Genomic DNA, 11732 nt, shown 5'->3' on the forward strand with positions numbered 1-11732 from the left:
TTTGGATTGGCGGCTGTCACAAGCTTAGAGGACAGACATTGTCAGATGTGTATTTGTGTGTGTGAAGGAGATTCAAAGTAATCCAAAGGATCTGAACTAATGAGTATACATGCAAGTTCATTTGTGTTTGCATGTGTTTGTGGTGCAGCCAGACGGTTGTCATTTTATGGTTACAGAATATAGACAGATTTATCAAGCCAGTCGATGTAGTCAGGCTTAGTCTTTACAGTTTGAGCCACAGTATTACATCTTTATTTACAAACTTTCTTGTGCAGGGTAGTTATGCTGTTTTTATTCAGTCAACCAGATAGGTTAGATCTTTTGCCCAACTGGACAGCCATCAGTCTGGCAGAGAGCTACTGAGCCAACCTGCCAGTTATGCAGGCTCCCTGTGGAATGGGTAACCCTAGACAAGGGTAGCCCCAGAAGGGAGAGTGGGGAGTTGAGCCAGGATGTGTGGAGTGCATAGAGAGGTGAGCCAACACCTCAGTGTAGTCCTGAGCAGCTGTCTGTCGACAGAGCAAATATGCAGTTACCAGAGTCATACAAGCTACAGCTACCACTGTTGCAGCTACCTCCTGTTCGGGGATACCAGTTGGCTCCAGATATCACTGCAGACAAGCATTTTGCTACAATCTCCTTACATATTTTGGCAATGTATTCCAAAGGGGCATCCTTATTCCAATCTTTATGTAATATTAGTTAATTACACAGTAGGTCAGTTATAACAGTGGCTCCAAAAACCATAAAAAAATATTTCCTGTTGATGCCCTAAAACCACAGTTGCAGCCCACATATGAAAAGGGTTTGATACACAACTGGAGCCTTTTGATGTGCTGCTATAAACCATTAACATAAGTGGTGTATCATTAGAAAGTTGTGCAACAATATAGATTTCACTACAATGGCAGGGATTGGTACTAAATTATGCTTCAGGAAATTGCTATGAGGCTGAACATCATTGCTGTTTTGTACTTGAACAATAATATCCATAACCCACAATGCAGATGTGGTGGCAGCTATATTTCAAGAATGGCATGGAAAAAGATCGCCCATTGTTAGGAAATCACAGCTGTCTGGTCTCTTCCTGATGCTTCAGTGAGCATTCGCTGATAAGAAACTTTTTTATGATAGTCTTGTAGTATTTACTCAGTAATAATGTTGTCCTCATGCTGTCTATCCTTTGATATATATTGAAGTTCACCGCTTTATTGCAAACGTGTTTTTTGGATTATGGAAACCATATGCTGTAAATAGTGTGATTGTTTCAGGATACTAAGTAGTCTTAAGTTATTTGTAATGTTATTTGCACATCATGCTCCCTCTATTTTTGCCTTTAATTCAGCAAGTTTGTCATGTTTGTTAAATCAAATGTCCAAATCTCAATTTAGATGAGCTTTTATTAAATCAGCCCTTAGCAGATGGCCACTAAACTTGTTGAAGACCGTACTTCCTGTAGCTGCTGTTTAGAAGAAATGCTCTTACGATGCAGCTGCTAGACGCTATGTGTTTGGGTTGAGAATGGAAAGGAGAATTCTATCAAATTATTTGCATTATTAAATTGATTTTTTTTTTTTTATGTATCAGATACTCTCCTTAGGGATGGACTTGTTACTGACTGGTTGGTCACATATGCCCTGGTTGCTCTACAAGAGTCAATTCAAATACAGATTCAAATTAATTCAAATTGCATTCACCTGCTGACATTATATAGGGAAGTACTTTTTTTTAATGTATACTTTACAACCCTTCTGCATCTCCAACTGCACTTTCAGGCAGACCTTTAAAGGCAAGTAAAACTTCTTGGGTGGGGGCAGATCTATTTGGATGAGATATTTTCTATTTATGGGAAACGCTGTGTGCGTTTGGAAGTGTGTACTTCTGTGTGTGTATATGTCTGTCCACGTTGCACATGTGTTTCTCACATGACTGATAGCGGTGCCGTATCAGGCCGATGATATGGAGCTGGAACATGTTTATCAGTATAACAGTAATGCACACACGCTCACTGCAGATTAGAGTGAACGGTAGCAGCATTACGCCACCTTCCACTCATCAAGTTCTGTGTATATGTTAAAATGCATAAATAATGGCTGTATTTTTGTGTTTTTGAAATGGGTGTTTGGGGTAGATGGGGATTGTTATGCCACCCACATCAATTTTGGGCTCACCAACCAGTGGCAGGAACTCATTATGTTGCAGTAATAATATAATTGCAACATTATATTGGTCTAAACCATAAACAGTTGATGTTTTGTTCTGTTTGTTCAGAGACGAGGGGCCATCTCCTACGACAGCTCTGACCAGACAGCGCTGTACATTCGCATGCTAGGTAAGTGTTTCCCCGTTCTTCATGCACACACACATGCATTTTCATTACACACACACACACACACACACACACACACACACACACACACACACACACACACACACACACACACACACACACACACGTGTTTCAGATATCAGAAGCTTTATCTCCTGCATGATCATGTCCATTTCTTAATATGCAATGGCTTAAAAAAACAGCAATGAGATGGGGAATGGATGGATCAGAAATGGAGTGAGGGATGTAGAGATTATGAGGAGATGGGGGCGCACTAAAGTGCACGTCCAGAATCCACTCAATCCCTGGCCTTTTTCTAAGCTCCCAGTCACAGTAGGTTTAGATTGTATCTGTAGTGTTGAGTGTCTTTAAAGTTCTGATCAGATTTGTTACGAAATCTGGGTTTCATTTGACCCCTAAACAGACTAAAGGTTCTTTGGAGGGTATTGTTGTGTTTATGTACACGTGTCTGCATCTATATACTGCATGTGTATGTATCCATTTGCCCTCAGTGACCCTAAACAGGATAAGCAGTTTAGAAAATGGATGTATGGATGGAGCGATCGCAGCTCTGCTAGACAGATGGCATCAAATGGATCGAGGAAGCAGCCAGATCAGCCGAGGCTTGCTAATCAATAAGGTTATTGAGGATAATGGTGCGATTAGAGCCGTGCTGTACGCCTGAGGTCTGTCTGTCAAACGTGGATTTGCCCTCACATGCAGCTTCTACCACTCCGTCATAGTTCTTGTGGTTTGACTGGGAGGTATCGGCTTGAAAAAACAAAGTATAGTCGCTCACAATGTTATGTTTTTCAGCATCAGATTACAACTGTAAAACATAGCAAACGGGCAGAACGCATTAAGCAGGAGGGAGAGATTTATTAAATTACTTTGTTGATTTGTTTAACTTGTTTTTTCATTCTTGATTTCACGTAATATTGCTATACTTTCTTTTTACTGTTTGGTCCCAAGTCAACTGCTGCCACGTGTCTCGTGACAGTAGCAGCGTTTTATGGAGCTGACTGAAGGAGCTTTAGCTTTTTAATCATTTTACTTGGCTAAGTATGATGGCAGCCTCATACGTCACTGGCATAAAGCATCTGTCTAAAGATTTTATATTAAATTGAGTGTGAGGAGAGGCACGCTAATGCAGACTGGTGTTTGCCTGGGCCAGGGTTCAGACTGCCAAGTTAATGCTGATGTGCTTTCAAATAGCAGGACTCAGAGCTTTCGCCACATCAGTTATAATGACATGACCTACATCCACCCCAGAGCGCCAGCACTAATGCACCGTAGGGGAAACATGGACCCTGTGACACTCAAAACACACTAATCTCACAAGCACACGCTCATGCTGAGCCCTAACACATGCATCTCCAGATGTGACAGATGTGTATACACATGTGGACACACACTCACATAGTACGAGTGCATGGATTATAGTGTGGGTTTTTTTGGTCATAATTTCTGTTTTGCACGTGAAATGCCACTGATATAGTTTGACTCTCCACATTCATGTCAAACACAGCCTCTCAAATTACTGTTTAGCATCATTCTGCCTGAATAGTAATTCTTAGTTTTTGGTATTTTGATAGGAGCTTGTGTAGTATTCAAACAGCTGTTTGCAAGTAAGTAACATGCTGGATGTGGGAACACACCTGTGTGACTGCTTTTTGATCCTGATGCACACACGACACAAAATGAAGTGCCATGCTGGAAACATGCCATTGCACCGTTTAGCACCTTGATCAGTATACTGCCATATATAGTCTTGCCGTTTATAGAGTGTTGCCTGAAACGACACACTAGCATTTTACTGCATCAGTGTCACAGCACCATCCTGTCACCTCACTATGCTCTCACCGCTCCTGACTGCAGTCTACAAGCAGGCCGGCCGCCGTCTGTTGGGTCCGAGTCTGGAGCCTGTCCCTGTTCTTCTGCCTGACTACTAAAAACAGCCATAGATGGGCTATAGATCACTCTCAGCGGCTCTGAGTACTAATAGTAGACCAGACTGTCCTGACATGGCATTGCATGCTCAGCTGTTTGATTGACTTGTCTGTCCAATGAATTTCCTCTTCTGGGACATGGGAGTGTGCGTTTGTGTGTGACTGTGCCCGCACATGGATAAGTCCACAGCAGGCCAGGGTCAAATAATGTTTTCCAAATCACATCTTTTGCTTGATTTAGTTTGCTGGGAGTACCAAAGTGATGGGGTTTACCACAACAGAGAGGTTATGTTCTGATTCACTGTCGGTTCTTAGTATAGTATAAGATGGATTATTTCCTGATGATTATGAAAAGCTGAGACATAATGGAGGGGTTTTCTGTCCTCACTCCAAGCTACAGTGAATGTGTATCATCTATAGTATTGACTGGAAAAAAGCTCACAGCAATTTTCTCTCTAAAACTCGAGATGTATTGCTGTTGAAATCTAACAAAATGAATAATTAAAAAAAAAATTATGTAGTAGTTTATTATTACTTTTGTCTTAAAATGATTTGATTGCTTGCTTTTTTTCGATTGTGTTTATTCAAACAACACTTTACAAAACAAAAATTATGAAGTATTTGACACAGCTTTTAAGACAAAATATTAAACCGGCTGGATCATAACAAAGACAGAATAAACAACATCATCATTTTAACATCAGAAATAACAGTAAAAAGAGCAGTTAGTTAGTTGCACATTGTCACTCTGTCTTTGAATGTTGTCAGAAAACCAAAATATTTCAGCTTTTTAGAAGGACTAATGAATACAACAATGAAAAATGCACTATCTAGGGCCTAGTCCACATGTACACAGGTATTTTTATAGCAGGAATTTTTTTTTGCCTTTTTGTTTTCTTCTCAAATAAAACCTCCACATGAAAACACAAAAACACCATGAAGCCATGTCAAGAGCATGCCAAAACCAGTAGGCCGTGATTTAACTTTAACCCTAAAGTCACACTGGCCAATGAGAAGCCTGAAACTAAGTTCTTACCGCTTCCTCTTGGCTACCAGCAGTAGCACATCAAGGACAGGTGGAGTCGTATGTGTTGATGGATTTTGATGCCTCTGATTTTCAATATAGCGGAGGAGTAACTTTACATTCATGTGTGAACACTTCTAAAGCCCTGTTAGCAAGGTTAGCTCTAACACTGTTGTGGACAGGAGGTGATGGTACACACTCTCATATCAACAGCCAAAAACTTTTCCCCGCTGTTTGCACGCTAACACTGCAATGGAAGGACTTTAAGGACAAAATACCTATGAACACATGGACAGGGCCAGCAAAGGCTTGTTTTAAAGGGGTTGGGGCTGAATTTCACCCGTGTTGGTCGCTTGAAATTCATCTGCATTAATCTAATTGTAACGCTCTGTTTATCCTGTGGTAAAGCCCATCCTCATGGCACCTAAGCAAGAAAAATCCCGCTATATACTAAAAATATTTCCAAATACTGCTTGGCTGAACACTTTCAGACACTTTTCTTTTCAAACAGTATGAATCTTGAGGAAATAAGTGCTGATTTCTTCTAGGAGATGTGAGAGTGAGAAGTCAGGTTGGATTTGAACCGGAACGAAGGAGCTCCCACCCATACCTGTGCATTGACTTCCGAACTCTTCACAGTGAGTATGAATCACAGCCCCATTACCTTGACTTGCCGGCCTCTCTTATTACAAGAGGCATTATCAGACCGTAGCTCCACACAGTTTTACTTCTCCAGCGAGATTGACAGATGTTTGTGCTGCTTTTATACAATAATTCACACAATGACAAAGACTGAGGTGTGTCTTACTTTAAACCTTGTCTGAGGCTTTTTGTCACACCTGTATGAATAGGTGTGTGATAAAATATCCACTGTCATTCTCCATGAAGGCTTTTCAGAAAACATGAAAGAGTTACAAAGAAGTAACGTGAGTGTGTGTTGACATTATGACCCAAAAGTAATCCTACCTCATGCTGACGTGTTTCCGGATGGCTGCCACAGTTTGTTCAGACAGTGTGCCTTTGTGTGAGGGTGTGTGTATGTGAGAGAGACCACTGACAAAGCATGTCTGCTGTGTGATCCCAGACGAAAGGCTTATGAGTGGGCGGCTGTGTCAGCAGCGACTGTTTGTATATCGCTGAGTTGGTGTCAGATCCCCACCGAGCTTGGCCGGGCCAAATGATTCTCCGAGCCTAATGAGCTTTTGAAATAAACATATCCTTAAACATTTGTTGTCCGTTTCACACGTTGCATCTTTTGTAAAATGTTGATGCGTGTCTGTGTGTGCAGCGCGGCTGAGATGTGGGTCCACGTCGGCCAGCTCTGGTCCTGAAACGAGGGTCCACAGGCTGCTCAGCTTCCAGAGATACCTGCACTCGTCCCGCCTGCTGCGGGGAGTCCCCCAACAGATCCCCCTCCACATCCTCGATGAAGATTACACTGGACAGGCTAGAGTATGGCTCCTATCTTTTATAGAATGTCATCCTAATAAGATTCCACCATTTTTGTCCCAGACTTCACATCGCTAACTTTGTGCTTCTCTTTTCCATCTCTTCTAGTGCATGCTGGAAAAAGTCGGGAACTGGAATTTTGACATTTTCCGCTTTGACAGGTTGACAAACGGTAGGTAAAATATGATCTGAAACCCTGATGAGACGTTTATTTAGATATCATGATATTAAAAGTTACGCACTGACTGGGGAATCCAGCATCAACTCTGATTTAGATTCAAAGTGTTACCACTAGTGCCATCTATTGGATGGTCAACACAGTTTGGAGATTAAGTCTGTAACTGAATAACTACCTCTGACTTTGGGAAGGACATCATTATCACATGCAGTTTGGCTTTAGAACAAATGATTACAAAGAAACGGCTTGATAAAGGAGGAGGAGTTTGTTTTTGAGAATTGCATCGGTCAGAAAGTCATTTTCCCTGAACTCTCTAAATATATTTACAAGGTATTGGTGTGGAGGTCCTCATATTTATCTAATAAGTTAAAGTGTTAAAGTTTCTAATACGTAATTTAGACAATATATTATTTTTGGTGAAAAGATTGATGTGGTGAGTGAATTCAATCTCTTGCATAGTAATGGGATCAACTATAATAATTTTAGGAAATATGGCAAAAAAAATTGTGGAAACTTCGCAAATTTTGGACTGATTCAGAATTCAGTCTTTTTGTGGATGGGGGCAGAGATATTGCTGCATGCTGTGATGGGATTAGGCAGTGGAAACAGTCCTGAAACCACAAGAGTCCTTGTACAAGCAAACCAAATCAGCAGAACCCTGGTGGAACGTCATTTTCTGAGCCTTAAGAATTTCAGCTTATATTCATAATTGTGTGCCTTCCATTATTAAATGCTTACTTTTGTTGAGAGAATTCTCTGAAATCTTCAAATAAATCATACGAAACATTGAACATTAAACACAATACCATAAAACAAAGAGTTTTGCAACATGCCCCTTAGTAGTTAAAAATTGCCGCAGATTTACTGAAGTGGAGTTTAAACAACTCAACAGTGAACAATAGGTGTAGGTGACAAACCCAAAAACTAAAGTAACTGCTTCTTTTTTCACGTTAGATTTTAAACCATCACCTTATGAACAGTTATAAAAGGAGAAGCCTCAAAAAGCCTTAAAATGTGTCCTTGCAATGCCCCTGGTGTGATCATCTAAAGCAGGAGTCAGAAATCAGTGCTTTGGGAAGAAACATTATGAAAAGTCTCACATATTTAAAATGAAACAGAGGAGGAGGTGAAGTGAAAGTAGGTACACCAATATGTCAAATTAAGGTGGAAAATAGCTCGTAGAACACAAAGCGCACAACAGATTGACGTTAGCAATTCATTTACCTCAGTGCTAACTGTTGTCTGTCCTCTGGCTCAGGAAACAGCCTGATCACTCTGACCTCCCACCTGCTGAACCAGTATGGCCTGGTGGAGCTCTTCCAGCTGGACATGGTCAAACTCTGGAGGTTTTTGGTCATGGTTCAGGAGGACTACCACAGCAACAACCCATACCACAATGCTGTCCATGCTGCAGATGTCACACAGGCCATGTACTGCTACCTGCGGGAACCCATGGTGAGACATGCAGACAAGACATTTGGTCCTTTTTGGATTTAAGCAGCTAATTAGTTGTCCTTAGTTGCCAATTTTGCATTTCTAAATTCAGAAAAACATTTCTAGCCGGTGCCTCTATCAGTAGACAAAAAGTAAACTTGTGCTCTTTTCAACAGAATGTGGTTCACAGAGCTTAAAGTGTTTGAGATGAGTTGTATTTGTCTCTCAGTGTTAAGTCATCATAATCTTTGTCTTGTTGTGATTGCAGCTTGCAAAGTCTCTGACCTCCTACGACATCCTACTGGGTCTCCTCGCAGCTGCCACACATGACCTGGACCATCCTGGGGTCAACCAGCCTTTCCTAATCAAGACTGACCACTATTTAGCCACACTTTATAGAGTAAGCAAACATAACAGTTGTTCTGTAGCCTGCCGAACTTATTTAATAAAGACAACATCACACAGTGTATTGAATTGATCAGCATCTGTCTCCAATTTCTCATTTTTAACACACAGAATACCTCAGTTCTGGAAAACCACCACTGGAAGTCGGCTGTGGGTCTGCTCAGAGAGACTGGGCTGTTTTCCCATTTGCCTGCTGAGGACAGGTCAGTCTGACACTGAAATGTTGTTTAGAGCACCCAGAAGAGTCAAACATCGTGCCACATGGCACACAATAGAAGGTTATACAGAAACGGATTTCGTTTAGGAGACTTCTCTGCTGAATCTCAAAGAGAAACTGCCAACAGAAGCCACAGTCTGTGCTTAAGCTGAACATTTTGTTAAATAAACACAATTTCTGACACCTCAGCCTGAACATGGAGAGAGACTTGGGCTCCTTAATCCTGGCCACGGACATCAGCAGACAGAATGAGTACCTGTCCAGGTTTCGCATGCACCTGGATCAGAACAACCTGTGCTTGAGCAACGCCAGCCACCGTCACTTCATCCTGCAGGTCGGTTACGTCCTCTGCCATAAAAACACTCCAGCCTCTCAGCAAAACACTGGGTTCTTATTTTGTTTTTATTCCCGCTCCGTACAGATGGCTCTGAAGTGTGCAGACATCTGTAACCCCTGCAGACCCTGGGAGCAAAGCAAACAGTGGAGTGAGAAAGTGACAGAGGAGTTCTTCCAACAAGGTTATCTGTCTGGTATCTTTCTGTAAATATTATCTGTGATTCTATAACTGTGGAACCCACCAAACCGTTTCTAAATAAATTCTGTACATTAAATTTTATTAGGAGACATTGAGAAGAAGCACAAACTTGAAGTCAGCCCACTTTGTGACAGAGAGACAAACACAGTTGGCAACATTCAAATAGGCAAGTTTTGTGGCGGTGATGCATGTTTGTGTTCTTCAGTCATTTCTCACGGCTTATGTTGATTACTGAAGCTGCCACCTTTTCTCCCTCTTCAGGCTTTATGACGTATGTGGCGGAGCCGCTGTTTGCAGAGTGGGCCCGTTTCTCGGACACCCGCCTGTCCCAGACTATGCTGGGCCACATGGGGCTGAACAAGGCCAGCTGGGGGGGCCTGCAGCAGGAACAAACCCCCATCTCCGAGGAGGCGGAGGCCAGCGCAGACACAGAAGACGCTGCCACCGCTGTGCAAAGAGACGCTAACACAGCTGCAGTCGCAGGAGGAACCAGCTCCAAAGAAATACCTCAGGGAAGCAGAGAATCCTGACACTCCTTGTGTGCCCTTTCACCTCAACCTCCTGACCCCTGACCCCGGCCTCAGGGCCTCACCACACTGAGGGCTGGGTGGGGCATCCGGTGGCCCGCAGCCCTGCCACAGCCCCACCTGATCCCAACACCTTATTTGTGTTTTGTTGCTTTGCCCTCCCATCTTGATAAACCACTGATTTTATTTAATTTATTTAATTTTTAATTCCTCTTTTTTTTTTGGCATAGAGCAATACATAGATACCTCATTTGGCTACTGCTGTATTTTTCTTTTATTTGCTTTGTTTTATTTATTTGTCCACTGAAGTTTTGGCATTGCTGACTGAATGCACCACTTTTTTTTCTTTGTTGGTGAACCTTAAGAGGAAAGCAGTATATGAAATGATAAAGACATTTTTTTTGGTATTTTGAAGTGCCATCTGAAAACAAAGATTTGAAGAATGATCTGAACTGAACTGACTGAGACAACTGGAGTATTCAGACATGAGACCCTCCTAAGACTTTAAAGTAATGCCATGTTGCATTTGTATTGAAGATTCTTCCTCATGTAAAAACAAACAAAAAAAAAAATGTGACAAGCCCAGTCCTTTTGCTGCCTCTACGAAGACTGTTTACGTATCTCCTCGTTTGTTGTATCTTTCCCTTGAACTGAAGTGAATCATGTCGGCTCCACGGTTTGCCTTCGAAGCACAGATGTGAAGAACCACTCGTTTGAACTGTCATCCCACTGTTGAAGCCATGAGCAGAACCTTATTCAGACACACCAGATGCCATAAATGACTCCACCTGTGCTACCATGTGTTCTCGCACTCCCAAACAGCAATGGTGTCGGTTGTGCAGCTTTGTCTCCATCGCTTCTCCAAGACATCCCGCGAAGATATTATAGAAGTTAGTCATTTTCTGATGATGTTTCTGCATCATCCGGTCCTAGTTGAACTTAAGGGGGGGAGCTTCCCCTGCCACACTGGAGTCTGGTCAGTCACTGCATCTCACCTGGAACTCCACTCCACGCAACTCAACTCGCTCAGGGTTTTGCTAGTCTCTTTTCAGAGGGAGAGGGGGAGGAGGTGACCGCGGACGATGCAAGGTTGTATTTTTTTTTTGTTGTTGTTGTTGGCTAGGATCTACTGAAGGAGACTCCCTCTCCGCAGAATGTCTCTCACAGCCACATGAAACCTAAAGGACTGATGCCTTATAACTATGCACAAACTATGCTAAGTGACCAAACCAACTCCTTTTCCCATCAAGTGCATGGTGTGCTTGTCTTTGAATGCACTGTCCGATCCCTTTGCCTTTTTGTTGTGAGGAACAACTCCAGCTGTCCTTTTTTTTTTTTTTCCCCTTCTTTTTTTTAATGTATGAAAACAAAATGGTCGAGTGAATTTGAACATTCCATTTCTTTGTGTTTGGTTTGTCTACTTTGATTCTGTACAGTGGCACAAATTGTGTTTGTGTTTAAGACATTTTGAAAGATAACAGGTGCTTTTCTTACTTTAGCTGATTTGTATTTTTGCTGTAAGTGCTGTAAGACTGTTGATAAAACTGTTTACAATTTGTTGCGACAGCCATTTTTGGGAAGACTTCAGTGTCGAGCCACATTTTGTAAAGGCTTTGCTGTATTGACCTTTTTGATACATGCTTGTTGCAGTTACAATTTGAATAATAAAACCTGTTGTTGATAAA

General features: G+C 41.9%; 1 protein-coding gene across 7 annotated transcripts in view; it reads left to right on the plus strand.

Annotated features, from left to right (window-relative positions):
* pde7a (phosphodiesterase 7A) overlaps positions 1–11732 on the plus strand; it is a 28179-nt gene extending 16447 nt beyond the window's left edge. For 3 of the 7 annotated variants that reach the window (XM_051940776.1, XM_022211381.2, XM_022211377.2), the window contains 12 exons: positions 2272–2332; positions 3925–3957; positions 5851–5940; positions 6591–6754; positions 6860–6923; positions 8188–8384; positions 8632–8763; positions 8880–8971; positions 9175–9319; positions 9407–9503; positions 9606–9686; positions 9782–11732. In XM_051940776.1, the coding sequence (XP_051796736.1) occupies positions 2326–2332; positions 3925–3957; positions 5851–5940; positions 6591–6754; positions 6860–6923; positions 8188–8384; positions 8632–8763; positions 8880–8971; positions 9175–9319; positions 9407–9503; positions 9606–9686; positions 9782–10050 (1371 nt within the window). In that variant the 5' untranslated portion in view covers positions 2272–2325 and the 3' untranslated portion in view covers positions 10051–11732. The remainder of the gene's footprint in view (positions 1–2271; positions 2333–3924; positions 3958–5850; positions 5941–6590; positions 6755–6859; positions 6924–8187; positions 8385–8631; positions 8764–8879; positions 8972–9174; positions 9320–9406; positions 9504–9605; positions 9687–9781) is intronic. The other 4 variants (XM_051940777.1, XM_022211379.2, XM_051940778.1 and 1 more) reach the window with 2 other exon arrangements.

Source organism: Acanthochromis polyacanthus, chromosome 20 (genome assembly GCF_021347895.1).
Source record: "Acanthochromis polyacanthus isolate Apoly-LR-REF ecotype Palm Island chromosome 20, KAUST_Apoly_ChrSc, whole genome shotgun sequence".
Lineage (NCBI taxonomy): Eukaryota > Metazoa > Chordata > Actinopteri > Pomacentridae > Acanthochromis > Acanthochromis polyacanthus.